This window comes from Chenopodium album, chromosome 19, assembly GCF_948465745.1.
Source record: "Chenopodium album chromosome 19, dcCheAlbu1.1, whole genome shotgun sequence".
Classification (NCBI taxonomy): Eukaryota; Viridiplantae; Streptophyta; class Magnoliopsida; order Caryophyllales; family Amaranthaceae; genus Chenopodium; species Chenopodium album.
The window spans coordinates 603,417-619,931 of NC_137852.1; the positions used below are offsets into that span (position 1 = coordinate 603,417).

At 35.0% G+C, this 16,515-nt stretch overlaps 2 protein-coding genes and 1 pseudogene across 4 annotated transcripts; 2 read left to right on the top strand and 1 right to left on the bottom strand.

Moving 5' to 3' along the window:
- Positions 1–687: 687 nt before the first annotated feature.
- Positions 688–4,485, top strand: LOC145594971 (protein PHOX1-like; annotated as a pseudogene). The gene is made up of 3 exons (XR_014102894.1): positions 688–3,302; positions 3,440–3,678; positions 4,055–4,485. The product of XR_014102894.1 is annotated as a protein PHOX1-like (transcript).
- A 1,279-nt stretch (positions 4,486–5,764) lies between these two features.
- LOC145594846 (uncharacterized) lies at positions 5,765–9,641 on the top strand. Of its 2 annotated transcripts, XM_081651188.1 has the most exons (8): positions 5,765–5,880; positions 7,133–7,217; positions 7,311–7,379; positions 7,561–7,673; positions 8,414–8,525; positions 8,600–8,743; positions 8,864–9,038; positions 9,236–9,641. In XM_081651188.1, the coding sequence occupies exons 1-8, from the start codon at positions 5,829–5,831 to the stop codon at positions 9,359–9,361; spliced, it is 876 nt and encodes a 291-aa protein (XP_081507314.1). In that variant the 5' UTR covers positions 5,765–5,828; the 3' UTR covers positions 9,362–9,641. The 2 variants fall into 2 exon arrangements, with proteins under 2 accessions (XP_081507314.1, XP_081507315.1); XM_081651189.1 differs by lacking the exon at positions 7,311–7,379.
- A 939-nt stretch (positions 9,642–10,580) lies between these two features.
- Positions 10,581–11,027, bottom strand: LOC145596049 (uncharacterized). Its single transcript, XM_081652480.1, has one exon. The coding sequence runs from the start codon at positions 11,025–11,027 to the stop codon at positions 10,581–10,583; it is 447 nt and encodes a 148-aa protein (XP_081508606.1).
- Between the last annotated feature and the right edge of the window lie 5,488 nt (positions 11,028–16,515).

The window sequence follows — 16,515 nt, forward strand, 5'->3', positions numbered from 1 at the left end:
GGGAAATTGTGTTGTAGTATTAGGCTGTAAGTTGCTTCCAATACTCTGGCTTCATCATTCACGGTTGTTTGCATGATTGGCGCGTGATACTTCTTCTTACTTATTATAGCCAATGTTGTTTATTTAAGCTGTCATTTAAGATGCCAGTATATGCCCCATAAAATTCTAAACAATGACAGTTAAAAACATTAGGAAATTTACAATGTATTTTGGAGTCCATCATCATTATAATCGGGTTCGTTTTAATAACAAACTTTTAAAGTTGAGGTTATTCACATAATATACCTAAAAGATTTTTACTTAAGGATTAGAGAAAATATAGGGAATTATACGCTATGCATGCATAATATAGTGGTGAATGTAGCATGCATTTACTTAAGGATTAGAGAGAATATAGGGAATTATACGCTTTGCATGCATAACATAATGGTGAATTTATGACAGAGGATGGGGACTTCAGGAGTGGTAACAGAAATTACTCGTAACTACAGTTATTCAATGGTGTATAAGAAGCGGTAAAAGATATAAAGCTTGACTAGCTTGTGATGTTCACGAAATTCAATTTAACCATGTTCGATAAACAAAGAGATGAAGTTTCACACGCATTAACAGTTCGCGTGGGTCCAACTGTTAAGTTTCGTTGACATTTCTTGTTGAAGGAAGAAAGAACCCTAAAACAGTGGTTTCAAGTTTTGGTCTTTTATTGCTCAAATAAATAAAATTCCCATTTCTTTATACTTTCTTCCTACCACCCAGATAGCAAAAATCTCATTTTTATTTTTATTTGTTGTCTTAAACAAAAAAAACTGTTTATTTTATTCACTTCATTGAATTCTTCTACTTCTCCTACCTTCTGCAAAACCGGTGGTGGCTGCTTCTCTGTTATCTCACTTGTAATTCTCTCTCCTCTTTTCCCTCCAAAAATCCCCTGTTTAATTACTTCTATTAATCTGTTAATATAGCTTTGAGCTTCTGTTTATAGTTTCTATTGTTCTAATTGTTCATGTTTATTTAGCTCAAGCTTTAATTTGTTGTTCTTATTGTTTAGTTTCTGCTATTTTTGGCAGTTTTAGATTCTGGGGTTTTGGGTATTTTACCCAAAACTTGAAAATTCTGGGTTTTTGTGCATATTTGATTGATTTTGGGATTTGGGTTTTGGTTGAAATCTTGATTAGGGTATTGGGTATTGCTTTAATTGTTGAATAGTTTGTTTAGTGATGGGGAAGCCTATTGGTAAGAAGAAACCTGAAACCCCTAAGCAAGGGGGCTCGGCGGCGAAGCCGAGCAAGGGTTCTGATAGAAGCTCAAAGGCATTTGATGAAGATACAGCAATCTTCATTAATATGTCACAAGAGTTTAAGGAAGAGGGTAGCAAGTTGTATCAGAAACAAGATTATGAAGGGGCTATGTTGAAGTTTGAAAAGGCCCTTAAATTGCTTCCTAGTAATCATATAGATGTAGCTAATTTGAGGACAAATATGGCTGGTTGTTATATGCAAATGGGTTTAGGTGAATATCCGAGAGCGATTAATGAGTGTAATTTGGCATTAGAGGTTGCACCTAAGTATACCAAAGCTTTTTTAAGGAGGGCCAAGTGTTTTGAGGGTTTCAATAGGCTGGATTTAGCTTGGAGGGATGTGTGTATTGTGTTGAGTATGGAGCCTAATAACCAGACCGCGTTGGAGCTTAGTGATAGCCTCAAGAAGACCATGGAAGAGAGGGGTATAAAGCTGGATGAGAAGGAAATTGCTATTGCTATTGAACATACACTTTCCCCTAGTAGTACACCTTCTCGCAAGATTGCGAAAGAGAAGAAGTTGACCAAAGAGAAGTCGTCGAAGAAGAAGAGGAGGAGTATGAGAGGTGAGGATGCTAAAGATGAGCATGTTGAGGTGAAGAAGGCAGAAAATGAGCCTAAACCTGAACAAGTTGTGGAGAAGAAGGTGCAGCATAAGTCAATTGGTAAACAATTTAAGGAGAAGAAGGTGCATGCTAGGTCAAAACGTGAACATGTTGAGGAGGATGTGCCAAAGTCTGAGGATAAAGAAGTTGTTCAAGAGAAAGTTATGGTTAAGGAAGCTAAAGTTGTTTCAAGGTCTGTCAAGTTAGTTTATGGTGATGATATAAGACATGCTCAATTACCTATCAACTGTAATGTGTTTTTGATGAGGGATGTTGTCCGTGACCGATTTCCGAATTTGGACGGTTCTCTTGTGAAATATAGGGATTCAGAAGGTGATTTGGTCACTATTACTACCACAGAAGAATTGAGGAAAGCTGAAGGTTCTGGGGATTCACAAGGCTCTCTCAGGCTATACATTTCAGAAGTTAGCCCTGACCAAGAACCTACTTATGATGGTGAGGAGTTTCTAAGGTTAAGGGGAATGTTGTAAAGAGTGAGCAATCAGAAATATGCGACAGCGAGAAGGATACAACTTCTATTGACAGTTGGATCATCCAATTTGCTCAGCTCTTCAAAAACCATGCTGGGTTCGATTCGGATCCATACTTGGACCAGCATGAGATTGGAATGAAGATATATTCGGAGGCAATAGAAGACACTATCTCTAGTGAAGACGCACAAGAACTTTTTGACATCGCTTCTGATAAATTTCAAGAAATGGCAGCTTTGGCCTTGTTCAATATGGGCAATGTTCATATGTCCAAGGCAAGGAAGCAGGTATCTTTTACAGAGGATCCTTCTGGTGAATCAATGTTGTTACAGATTAAATCAGCCTTTGAGTGGGCAAAGAAGGAGTACACAAAGGCCTGCTCGAAATACGAAGAAGCTCTTAAGATAAAACCCGATTTCTACGAAGGTCACCTTGCTCTTGGGCAGCAGCAGTTTGAACTAGCTAAGCTTTGCTGGCATTATGCACAAAGAGACTTGGTTGATCTTGAGTCCGGTGCAACTCAGGAGATTCTTCTTCTTTATAATAAAGCTGAGGACAGCATGGAAGCAGGCATGCAGATATGGGAGGAAATGGAGGAGCGGCGTTTAAATGGACTTTCCAAGGAAGAAAAGTACAAGGCTAAGCTGCAGAAATTGGGATTGGATGGTTTGCTGAGAGATTTGTCTGCTGATGAAGCTAAAGAACAGGCTTCAATATTAAGATCACAAATATACATTCTGTGGGGCACATTGCTGTATGAGCGCTCTATTGTCGAGTTCAAGTTGGGTTTACCGTCTTGGGAGGAATGCTTAGAGGTTGCCGTTGAGAAGTTTGAACTTGCTGGCGCTTCTCATACAGATATAACTGTTATGATAAAGAACCATTGCTCGAACCAAGCTGCACCAGCAGGTATATACTTCTTGAATATATTTGCTCCTTGATTAACTGCCTCTTATTTTCCTTTATTTCTATGATTTGTAATGACAATAGCTTTTAATTTGAACATGAAGAGGTAAGCTATAATTATATTTTTGCTATGACTCTAGGTCTGGAGTTCAAAATTGATGAAATTGTTCAGGCATGGAATGAGATGTATGATGCAAAACGGTGGCAGCTTGGAGTTCCGTCTAACAGATTGGAGCCATTGTTTCGCCGGCGAGTTCCTAAAATCCATCACATCTTGGAGCATCTTTGAGTGTGTTGGTAAAGGTCTGCCATGTTTGGACATGGCAAAAGTAGGTCAGCATGGCATCCCATTGCTGACTGCTGTTGCTTAGTAGAATAGGTAACAAACTAACAACTCAACTTTTTCTTTTTCCCCTATTGAACTTCCCCTGTTCTCATTTTCAACTTGCCATGTTGACTCACTTTTGTTCACCAAGGATGTTAAACTATTTTTTAAAATGAAACTTTAAGAAATTGTATGATGTTGTAAGTTGTTTGATGGCGCTTTTGATATCAAATCATAACACTTCTACGTGTAGTTGATTCTACTACTTTTGGACTATCCAATTCCTAATTTCTTATGGAACTAGGGAGGTGAATTAATAGATATTTTCATTTGAAATGCTCTTTTCTGCATGACTTCCGAACTGACTGTATGTGCTTTACCGATGTGCAATTTGGTTTTGTTCAATATTCTCACATGACTGCCATGGCAGATTTTTATTCTGAAGGTGCGGGACAATAATGTTAATGTCCATGGCTTTTTGGCTTATTAGCGTATACAAGCGTCTGTCATAGCATTGGTGTTGTAATTGAAGTGTGGTCGAGCTGCGGTGCCAGTTCATTTTCTTCAAAAGCTTGCTGTTTCCCCACAGGACTGCAGATTACAGAAGAGTGTCACAGATAATTTTTTTGTGCTTTATAGATAATTTGTTGCCATATTTGCATACTACCAAGATTGTAATTTGTAAAGTTGTTCATGAAAGATTTGCATATAGGATATTGGCAGTGGTTTTGGTGTTATTCTTTGTCATTCATTGTCATATTGCTGGTTTTACATAGCAATTACAGGTGATCCGTTAATTGTATTGCAACAATGTACAAGTGAAAGGGTTCCACTTAATGTTATGCTATTTATTTGATCTTCTTGTTACCATTATCCAATGATTTTGATCAGAAAAAAAGAGGTGCAAACATGATTGCTTCAATTAAATAAGGCTCGGATTAAGATTCTTACTCGATTCAATTTTAGGTGGATAGGTCTCATGACTTTAACCCTGGGAACCTTCATTTATCAAGAAAAGGGAAGGAAAATAAAATTGCTTTGGGCTAATTGTGATATAAGCTATAAATAATTAAATAGTACTATTGATAGCACAAATTGGTATGTGAATATGTCATAATTAATAGCTTCCTAGCGCTTAAGATTAGTCATGATAGAATTGACTCAAATCATTTAACTAACCATACACAATGTATTCATAATTGTCAACTAAAGTAAACTTCAATAGATTTTAGATGTTGATATTAATGGTGTTGGCATGTTGCTATCCCACGGCTCATTCCGCCCGAGTTGTTTTCTTTAAGTTTTGTTTTTCTAATAACTTTAAACTTTTGTTTTATTCGGCTTTTCTTGTTTTCCTATATTGTATAATCTCAATTTTCAAATCTACTCTATTCCTTTTAATTAAACGGAACCTATTGAATGATTTTTGGTTATTACATTTTCTAGTTTAAATAATATAGTTGTTCATTTCTCTAAAAAAAAAAAAAACTTAAAAAAAGCACTTCTTGATTAACTTGACTTTTTGGTTTCAAAATCTTAAGGCTGCATATACAGAAATACGAAGTACGTACAGATTTAAGTTAAGCGCATGAGGGCAGCCAGAATCCAAGTTCAATTGGATAGTCAGGTGGTAGTTGATGCTCTGAATAATGAAGATAATCACCGAGGCCAAGGGGTACACATAATAAGAAGATGCAAGCAGCTCATTGAGGATTCAAATTGGCAGGTGCAAGTGAGGCATATTTATCGTGAAGCGAATAGAGCAGCGGATTGGCTAGCCAACCAGGGTGTCGTCCAGAACAACAATACAGAGTTGATTCAATTCCCGCCTACTGAGTTAGGCCGTATTCTACATGATGACATCGTTGGGGTGGCTTTGCCACGTTTAATTATTGTTTAGTTTGTTTTAGTTTGTTTTTTCCCGGGGCCTAGCCCCTCTTTTGCATCAAAAAAAAAAAAAAAACAGATTTAAGTTATTAAAAAAAAAAAAAAAAAAAAAAGGTGCGTATTTAAGCTTTTTGGTTGTACAAAAAATACAAAGTTAAAAAAAAAAGGTTAAAATGACGAAAAAGCAAAAACGTTCTTGTAACTGAAGAGAAGAATTGGTATTAAAATCAATCAAAAAAGGCAAACAGAAGAATCTGTAATCTTCACTACTTATTCCGATTCATCTCTAAATTTTCTCTCTCCTTCTGAATTTGGCAATGGAGATAGCAAGAAGAGCTTCTCACGCTGGTTCTTGGTACACCAACAATCGTATGTTTCTTCCTTCTTTATTTTCTTCAATTCTTCTCCATATTTTGCTCTTTGATTCTTTAATTGTTTTGGGTTATTTTTATTTTTTATTTTTTATTTTCTATAATATCCCTTCTTTACTTTAATGCTAAAACTGTAGTGAAGGTAAAAACCTTGATTTTGACTAAATATTTAATCTTTGATGCTTCTTGTTTCTGGGTGTTTTGGTTATGGAATCTTGAGCTTGGTTTATGTGATTAGAAGTATGGTATGAATTTGAGCTCAATTGAATTATAAAAAAAATTAAATACAATCAAGGGTATTGAAAACTGATTATAAGTATCATATGAGAAATTAGGTAAAGTGGGATGATTTGATAATAAATATTAAGATTAGTAGCTGATTGTTTATTAGTTATGATGCTTATATTGTCAAACTTTGTTCTGAAATTGTTCTGAAATTGCTGAATTAGGATTGTTTGCATTGATGTTTCTGGGTTTTGAATGTGTTTGATTGTTGTGGATTTGCAGGACATATTTAATGCTTAAAATGTTTGTAATAAACATTTGTTTACTAAACCTAGCTAAGCATGTAAAGAAATTTTAGTGCAATTGAGCTGTTTTGTGTGGTGAGTTAAAGTGAAATTTCCGATTCTAGTCCACTGAGTTAGTTTTAATTGCTTGTTGCATGCATATATAGAGTTATAGGCTATGTGTACTACCGCGAACTGCTTTTACTAATTTCAATAATTTCCTCTATATTGCTTAATTTCTATAATTTAAAATATGTTCTTGGAGTAAATGGCTTCAATTTAAATTAATGGTGGCTATAGAAAGTACTACATTACATCTATGGATATTTGAGGAGATATGCTTAAATAAGAGTGTTTCAATTTGATGTTTGCCTGGTGGTATCACTTTAGGTGTTTGGAGTAATTAGTGAGATTTTTTTAAGGGTCTAAACTCGATTAGAGAAGTAAACTTAGCTACTTATCTTTTTGTAGCGGGAGGTTCAAGTTTAGTTATACTAGGGTGATATTTTACCTTTCCGTTCTAGTGTGTAAGTCTTGTAACTTGGATACACAATTCTACATGAGGAGTATGAATGACATAGGTAGTTTTCATCGTAGAATTGCTTCCGTCATTATTAAGCTTGTGCTATTTCCTAGAAAATCAGTAGAGCAGTGGTTTTAAGAATGAAATAAATTTGTACAGTTGGACTTTGTCTTTAAAGTGATCGTCTTTTCTAAGCAGATTTTATATTTCTTATTCAGCTAGCAAATTAGCTCAAGAACTTGAAGACTGGCTAAATGAAGCTGATCTTAGCAAATCTTCTGATGTACGAGGTGTTATTGCTCCGTAAGTCTTTTTCTTGTTTCACCCTCATTTAAATGACATTAAATACTATGATGGACATAATTCTCACTTTTGGTAATGCCTCCATATGACCAGGCATGCAGGATATTCATATTCGGGTCGTGCTGCAGCTTATGCATTTGGCAACATAGATCCCACAAGCATGTGAGTTTTTACTTCATAACTCAATTGTTATGTGTCATCACCTCTTTTTTTAGTGCTATATACCTGTATTATACTTTCAGATTAATGATGTTTTTTTTTTTTTTTTTTTTGTGGTGATAATGAGGGGCTTACCATTTGATGTGCTGCTTTTTAACTTAAAAAAAAATGTTTGTTGATCCAGTTCACGGGTGTTCCTTTTGGGTCCCTCGCATCACTACTATACTCCAAAATGTGCTCTTTCTGGAGCCACTGTCTACAAGACTCCAATTGGAGATCTGCCCATTGATTTGGAAGGTATGGTCAAGCATTTCCAATAGTCTCTTTCTTTTTTAATTCTATTGTCTCTTCTAGTGTGATTGAACTGGTTTAATTAAATGTCTTCTTGAAACTGTGATGAAAATTGGTATTATCCATGGCGTCTTTTTTCATTAAAGTGTTGGGTGATTTTCTCGACTTTTTCATAGATAAACTAGTTATTATTTTCTCTCTAGAAGCATGGGAAAATCCTTTGGTAATGGAAGTATTTCACCAAATATATGCTATCTTCTGTAATCTCCTAGGAAACTTATTGTAAACCTTAATAACTGAAAATATAAAATTTGGTTTAATAGTCTATAGTTGTCATTTGTGTGTGTGTGTGTGTGTTGGGGAGGGGGGGGGGGGGGGGGCGAGGGGGGAGAATATTTGTAGATTCTTTTAGCAACAGAATTTTGCTTTCATGCACTAATGGAAGTAGAATGGTAATTGTGTTGGTTTAAACTTCCCTCACCTGTATTTTGTGAATCTTATGAAAGATGTGTGTGTGTGTGTGTGGGGAGGGGAGGGGGGTGGGGGGGAGGGGGTGGTGAGGGGGTGAAGTCTGTTAGAGATTCTTAATGAGGAAAGCTCGGTGACACCATCTTTTTAGTATACTATTGTACATTAATTTGTTGGGATGGTTCCAAGGAACGGCGTGTATTTATTTCCCACTTCTACAAATTTCCTTGATTTTGTGAAGAGAATTCCCTTTTATTCGTTTTTTATTATTCAATCAGTCATTGAGGAGCTTAAGGCAACTGGGGAATTTGAAATGATGGATATTCGGGTTGATGAGGCTGAGCACAGCATGGAGATGCACTTGCCTTATCTTGCTAAAGTATTTGAAGGGTAACTCATATCTTTATGCCAGTCTCTTCTATGGACCACACCATGAGTCTCACCATCTGATAATAATATTGCAGACATTCAGTAAAAGTTGTTCCAATTTTAGTTGGTGCTGTTAGTGCTGAAAGTGAAGCCATGTATGGCCGATTGCTAGCTAAATACGTGGATGATACTAGCAATTTTTTCTCAGTATCCTCGGACTTCTGTCACTGGGGATCTCGGTATGTCCATTCACACAGTTCTTACTTCTCTTTGGCTGATATGATGTCAGATTTTTCTAAGTATATTCTTAGTTCTGTTCCTAAATACTAAAAGCCCCTACTATTTCTTCCTTGCTTTAGCTTCAACTACACTTACTATGACAAGAAACATGGAGCCATCCACAAGTCCATTGAAGCATTGGATCGTATGGGGATGGAAATTATAGAAACAGGAGATCCGAATGCATTCAAGCAGTATTTAGTCAAATATGAAAACACCATCTGTGGTCGTCATCCAATTAGTGTTTTTCTCCATGTAAGTACCGTTGTGGAGTACTCTACTGAATTCAACTAAGAACCAATCCACGTGTTTACTTTCTCCTTCAATTACTTCAGCTTGGTGGCAGTTATTTTTCTCCTCTCTTATAATTACAGCTAAGTTGGCAGTCTTAATGCTTGAGGTGGGCTTAACTGTTTACTTTCTCATATAATTTCCAACATCTATATTTTCAGATGTTGACGAACTCTGCCACGAAGATAAAGATTAAATTTTTGCGGTATGAACAGTCAAGCCAATGCAAGAGCATGAGAGACAGTAGTGTAAGCTATGCTTCAGCAGCAGCCAAGGTAGAACCTTGATTTCTGATTTTCATCCTTCAAAGCCAAAACTTCAAGGACTATCTATTTCCTGCTATGCATTTTAGCTATCTTGGAGGAATGTGTATACTTGATTTTTGATTTTCATCCTTCAAAGCCAAAACTTGGTTTTCGATTCGTACCGTAGCTCAATCAAGTCTATTAATAATGAAACTTTTTCCAGAAATAGTTGTCCTGAAGGCAATTTGTTCAGATGGGTTTGATTGCCAATTCTTCTGATTTTCACCTATTTGCGGTGTATCTATATATTTCTGTTTATTTATCTTCGGATTTTAGTTTTACCATTGACTAATTGCTGACGGAAGTAGATAGGTTCCTTTAACAATAAGGTAATCTATCTAGTTCAGCCAAGGTAGAAGCTCACAACCTTGAGGAAATCATCTACATTTACCATTAATTGATAGCCAACTATGTGCCAATACATCCAAAATTTTCCATACTACTGATAACGATGCATGATTTTTAGAAGCAGTGCTTCAAGGCAAGAGAAGTCTAATAAACACTGAAACTCTGAACCCTTTTGCAAATTAACAATTACTGCAATTCTGCAACCACTAAGCATCAAGTATAAGAATTTTACCTATATCTAATTACCAAAAGACCTACACTGATGTAGTATATTACAAGATTACAAGATCCAAATTTTTACAGGCGAAGAGGAAAATTTTGTTTGTCTTATATGTAGATTGAACTCTTCTGGGCTGTGGGCTTCAACCCTGATACCATCATCATCATCGTCTTTACTCGTAAACTATTTTAACGAATCCCCAGATTATTAAGGTTATTGAATTTCAAGATTTTAAGGTGATTTTTTTTGCGTTGCTGTTAGGCATTGTAGCTACAAGTTTATGTGAGAAGTACTCGGTTTCAGTGGTATCAGACAGTAAAAGAACTAGTAGCTGTACACCTATTTCTGTATATGTGCAAGATTAAATTTCTATGACCCTGTGCTCTTAATTTCTATAATCTCTTTCAATAAAAATTGAGATTCTATGTTACACCAATATTTTGTAGCAAGCTGAAACTTTCATCTGCACTCGAATCTGCAAAGTACAGGTGCAAGGGTACAATATGTGAAATTACAAAATTTGCTTTATTCAAGTCATAACAATATTGATGAAGAAATCACTCTGAAATAGGAAGATTATGTATCTGCTATTATATATCTGCTATTAAATTTTCAGATGTTTGGCCTTTTGATTTACATAGTAAGGCGGATAGCAGGGTTCTCTAGGCGTTGCTGGTTACGCTTAGATTTGACCATTTGGCTTAGTGCCTTAACATACCGCTTGACAAATTTTTTGAGTTTCACTCCTTGACGGCCATCATCAGGCTGTTTTACTACCAGTTGAAGTTGCTTCTCATCAGCGAAATACTGGCCAAGTATAGCCCTACCTTTATCTTTTCCATCAGTTGTGTCGTCTGCTTTGCCATCAACACTAATGAGCTGCTTGAGTTTTACATGGTCATTCTTCTGCCCTTCACTGGTCTGAGTTTGATCATTTTCATTCTTCTGATCAGGACCTCTTGAAAGATTTGGAGCGACGACATCTTCTTCAACTGTAGACAGATACAACGTCGCTCTTCTGGTTCTCTTTGACTTGCTGATATCATACAAGTGTTTTCTGGAACTGTATTCACTGCCCATTTTGTGGTTTAACAGAATAACAGTTCAAGGAAATAAGAAAAACGAAAATAATAACAAGATTAAGAAAATGAATAAGGAAGTGCAAGAAACAAATCAAAGATAATTGGTTAGTTTAAGAGAGTTTTAAGCAAAGCCTTCTGTAGGTATTACTTAATTAAACAGCAAATGAAATCAAGTAATTAGCCTTTGTGAAAGGTAACCCATCAATTTTGTAGGCTTCCTGTCTTATATAACCATACAGAAATCTAGAGTTATATGATTACCTTATAAAACTAAAAACAAAACCTTCTACCAAATACAGATTTGGATGCCTTCTGATTAGTCGCCTTTCATCATGTAATGGTGTTACTAACTATCATTATCTGAGACTAGCTGCCTTTCTCATCAGCTATAAATTAGGTATTATGCACCTTTCCAAGTTTTGATACCTCTAATGCAGTCGTTTTCTCACTTTTTTCAGCTTTTTTTTGGGGGGGGGATGGTGGGTTCTGTAAGATAATTTAGCTCTATTTTACAAAAAACAGAACCTAGAGAAATGGATACCATCATATCAGTATACAACAGACGGTTCATAATATCAATGCAAAACATCAATAGTACAGTTTCTGAGCTCTGATCAAGCATGAATGTTCATAAACTACTGCATCTTCTCAAAATTGCATGAATGTGCCAGAGTTAAGGTATCATATTCAGTACACACTTCCTTCTATAAGAAACATCCACGACGAGTAAGACAGCAAACAGGCAGCTCCTCTTTTACCAATGGATTCTTATTCCTTCCCCCTTTTTGTAGACAATCATATTCACATACATCTTAGTGTCACTATCCACCTTCATGAGTTGGCACTTTAAATAGGATGTCAAAGATCTTACCACTGAAGTTCTCATTGAACATTCTAGTGAAAGATTGAGGTATCTTAATGAAATCTATTTTATTGCATTGCACGACATATCCACAATGTAGTCTCCGATTGGATCTTGCACTCAATCTCACAAGTCATCATACATCCGCGGCTAAGTAAGCACAAAGAATTGTATGTGTTAAACACACATGCACAGAAATAAGCAAAAATGAAAGGCACAACTCTTATTGAGCCAAGTGAAGTGATCAAAGTTTATGCTTAAAAATAAAATATCCAAGATCATAGGAAGCGTATGCCCTCTTTTCCTACATTTCTTGTTAAACTTCCTTTACATAATTCAAAAGCAATCCAGCAAGAAGTAGTTCTCACTTTTCCGGTAGTTACTCAGGGCAGTTTCCTCAGCATTACACTAAATTTCCTGAATTGGCCTCTTCAATGCTAGGAACAGACGATTATAAGCTTGGAGTATCATCACAGTTTCATTGGCTAAAAGCACTTTAAGGCCTTCATTAAAATAAACCATACTTTGACATACATTTGGCTTTAAGATAAATCCGCTTCTATGAATGTTAAAAAACAGTCAAAATGCGCGTCTATATACTACTATGATAACACAATCAAGGGGCTATAAACCTTTAATCCCTGCCCTTACTCTGCACCCTGAATCGGTATCTAATAAGCAATGCAGAACCATTCTGAAGTCTGCACCCTCAAAGTATGACTAATATGGTGCCACAAACCAAATAGAAATGATTACTACCAGTTTAAAATCCAGTACCTATACTTAAAAAATAGTCGCGTAACTCATCAAATTCTTGTATGTATTGTTAACCTCCAGTCATAATAGGTATGAGAGCAATAATGCAGTGATTAAAACCCTTAACAAGTCACCCGCTACAGTAGTTGTAGACTTGTAGTACATTAAATCAATCAGTTTTGCTTTCAATTTCATGATTAACACCTAAAACTAGTAATGAAACAACTATTTCCCAAATTAGCAACTATACACAAAAGATTGTCACAATGTAACATTAATCAACAAAATCTAATGGTTCTATTGATTTTTTCATAAAACTCGAACCTTTTAGAGTTTTAATTATTTAAGCTGGCCAAACGGGCAAATAATTCAAGTAAATAAACCATTGAACTACAAGATTAGTACCTATGAAATTCTGATTACTGCATTTAGACAGCAAATTGAAGCAAAACCCAAATCATAATTCTAGGCAAACAAAAACAAGTACAGAAAATTAATGCAAAAAATTTCATTCAAAACTCCCAACTAATCTTACACCAATTTAGGAGAGAAACTCATTAATGTTTGAGCGGAATTGATTAATTTGTCAGCCAATTACAACAATTGAATTTATACTTTGATAATTATTTGTTGCATAAAAGTTGGTAGATTATAGTTGTTTGAATACATTTTGATTTGATATAAAAATTATAGTGGAAAAAAAGTAGTCCAAAGTCTTATTTGTATTTCTTGAATTGAAGTTTGTTTTGTTAATGTGCTCGATTAAACTTTAAATCCTGTATCATTGATTTATTGTCTCATTTGTAGGTGTGGGAAGATTGTGTTTGTTATGACCAATTATAACATTAGTTTTTTTTTTTTATTTATTTAATTTTTTTGGTGCAGAATTATAACATTAGTTGAGAGTAGTTGAACATTAAAAAACCTAGATAGTTGAAAGGTGAGAGTAGATCGCAAATTAAAGCCAAATTGCGAGTAGCTAGATGAGGTGCATTTTAGTCTTGAATGAACATTCTGTTTAAAATAAAAAGAATGTGAAGTGCATAGCTTAAATTAAAAGAACCTGATCAAGTGTTAGGTTGTTATGAGAGTTTGACTTATTGTACAAATTTTTATGTAAGAGGATTCATTCTATAACCAATTAAAGGAATAAGCTTTCAATGTTACAAGTGATGATTATCCATGGATAGCTTACATTTGAGATTAAACAAAAAAAACAACCTAAAAAAAAAAAAAAAGCTCATATGTTATATAGATTTAAAAAAAGTTAAGTTAGGACTTAGAAGTTTATGAGATAATAAATATTCAAGTTAAAACTATTACTAAAATAATTTCACTAAATCTCAAATAAGTAAAAATTAAACAAAAAGAACATATGTTTGATAAAAAGATAGATTTAATAGAATCTTTTCAAGTTAGAACTCTCTATAGTCTATAGGACTCACCAACTATTTAACCCATAGTGTACTTTGTTTTTATGAGCATAAGTGAGATTAACACCTAAACTACTAAATTAAAAGTAATGGAGTACTTTTTTTGAGGGGAAAAGTAATGGAGTACTTGGCATAGTGGTAAGAATTGTATTTCATAATCTAAGAAAATTAGATCGATATCTACAATTCTACGTGGTGGGGATTCTCTCGTCCTTCTTCACATCTTTCAAAGAGGCAAGGAGCCTTATCCACTAATTTGAAACTAGTCGAGGTTCCAATTCGATCGACATCCTCACAAACCTACCCAAAAAGTACTCCACCTATTCCACAATAATTAATAAATTTGACCATTTTTTTTAAACATAGAATCATCGTATATTAATTTAACCTTTGTTTTAGTAGCTTATTAAAAACAAATATTATCATAAAACATATACTACTCCGTATATAATTGTTGTCCATGTTTCTGTATATACGATTATTTTATGATTTAAAAAAAATTTGTCCATGTTATTTATTATAAAACGAAGGAAGTAAGTAATGAGACGCACGGTGTGCTCCATATTATAATCTCATAACCGTTACGGAGTAGTAGAGTACCGTTGCATAAATGAGGTTTGGGACTGGTAAAAGGGATATATATTAAAAAGACAAAATAAAAAACTTAACTAAGAACAAATGTAGGTGGGCCCCAGTTGACATGTGACTCTTCCTAAGAATTCTCTTACATGTCACACGCTCACATTTCTACCTACGGTTAATTTATTACGTCACCATCAATTTATCACATTCAATCGTAGCCGTTGAAATCTATCCCACGGCCTTAATTCACTTGTCATCCCTAATTCCTTCACTTTCTCTGTTAATGTTTATAGCAACTTCTAGAAGCATTTTTATTAAATAGATGGCCTACGAAAAAATTTAATACCTGTATAAACCTAAACCCTAACCCATTAGATTAAAACCATCTCCAATGGGGAGACTCAAGTTTTAGTATTGAAATACAAAATGAGTTGTTTTTTAACTTCAATGGTGATACCATACACATTTGTTAATTTAGCAACTCATGTGAAGTCTAATTTTTCAATGGTGAGACTCTCTAAAAGTATGCAAATGTCACTTTCGATTTATGGCCCACCAAATATATCAAATATTATAAGATTTTAAAAAAAAGGTAAAACTTAAATAAATTACAAAATATATTAGAATATTGATAAGGGTCCACATTTTTTGTCAAATAAGATTCAAAGTTAATTATCTAAACTTAGCAACTTTTGGAGTTGCTAAGTTTAGATTCCAACTTATTGGTATACATTGCAAAAAATACTCTCTCTCTCTTAAAATACTTACTTGAATCTCACCATTGGAGAGGGTCTAATAGAGTAGGTTTAGAAAGAGCTTTTTTTAGATTGATTATTTGTACTCTGTATTTCTTTGTATCTTAATTGATGAAAATAGTTGAGTCTTTGAATAAGATTTGATGAAATAGTAAAATAACAATTGATCAATGAATTCTTTATATAGCTAACACATTACAAAAATTTACAAAAAATATCTTCCATTCTTAGTTATGGCAATAATAACAAGTACTGTATAATAAAATACGGAGTAATACGAAATCATACTCTGTATATAAAATACTCATATTTCAAATTAAACGATTGTATAGCTAATACAGTACATTACAAAAATTTACAAAAATATCTTCCATCTTTATTTATGGCAATAATAACAAGTACTGTATAATAAAATACGGAGAAATACAATTTCAAAAAAAAAAAAAACGGAGTAATACGAAATCATACTCTGTAATAAAATACTCGTATTTCAAAATGGAAAAATTGCCCGCAATAATCTCACCTTTTGGCCGTCCACCCAAATTAATCCCACCTTTGGATTATTTTTAAATAATCCGACCTTTATAGTCAATCCGCTTCTAATGGTCCCAACCGGTCAACTAACCTGTTATAACAAGTCACTTGACACGTGTTGGCCTGCGATTGGTCCAAAAAAAAAATAAAGAAAAGTTTTTTATTTTCAGAAAAAAAAAAGAAAAAATTAATTATTTATTTTGAAAAACCCCAAACGAGCCAGAACCACCCTCCCCGCAGCGCAACCACCCTGTCCCTTTCCCACCGGCCAAGCTACCGGAGTCCCCTGTCCCGCTGCGTTGAGGCCGTCGACCGCCCAGAAACTCTCTCGGAGCGCCGACGATCTCCTTCCCCCTCCCCCGAACCACCAACCCCCCTCCTACCACCGCGAAAACCCGAAACTAAAAGTGGCCGGAAACACCTTGCAAACCCTCGATCCCAACCCCTTTCCCCTTCTCCGGTCCCTTTTCCGTCTACCTCCCTTCCCCACGCCCCGATCTCATCCCTTATCTCCTTCCCACGCCTTGATTTTGCCCCTTCTCCTCTTCGCATACCATGATGTCG

Excerpts from the sequence above, each read along its gene's own strand:
- LOC145594846 (XM_081651188.1), top strand. The coding sequence starts at position 5,829 with ATGGAGATAGCAAGAAGAGCTTCTCACGCTGGTTCTTGGTACACCAAC. Across the intron at positions 5,881-7,132 it reads TTCTTGGTACACCAACAATC|CTAGCAAATTAGCTCAAGAA; the intron begins GTATGTTTCTTC and ends TTTCTTATTCAG. Across the intron at positions 8,526-8,599 it reads CTTGCTAAAGTATTTGAAGG|ACATTCAGTAAAAGTTGTTC; the intron begins GTAACTCATATC and ends ATAATATTGCAG.
- LOC145596049 (XM_081652480.1), bottom strand. The coding sequence starts at position 11,027 with ATGGGCAGTGAATACAGTTCCAGAAAACACTTGTATGATATCAGCAAG.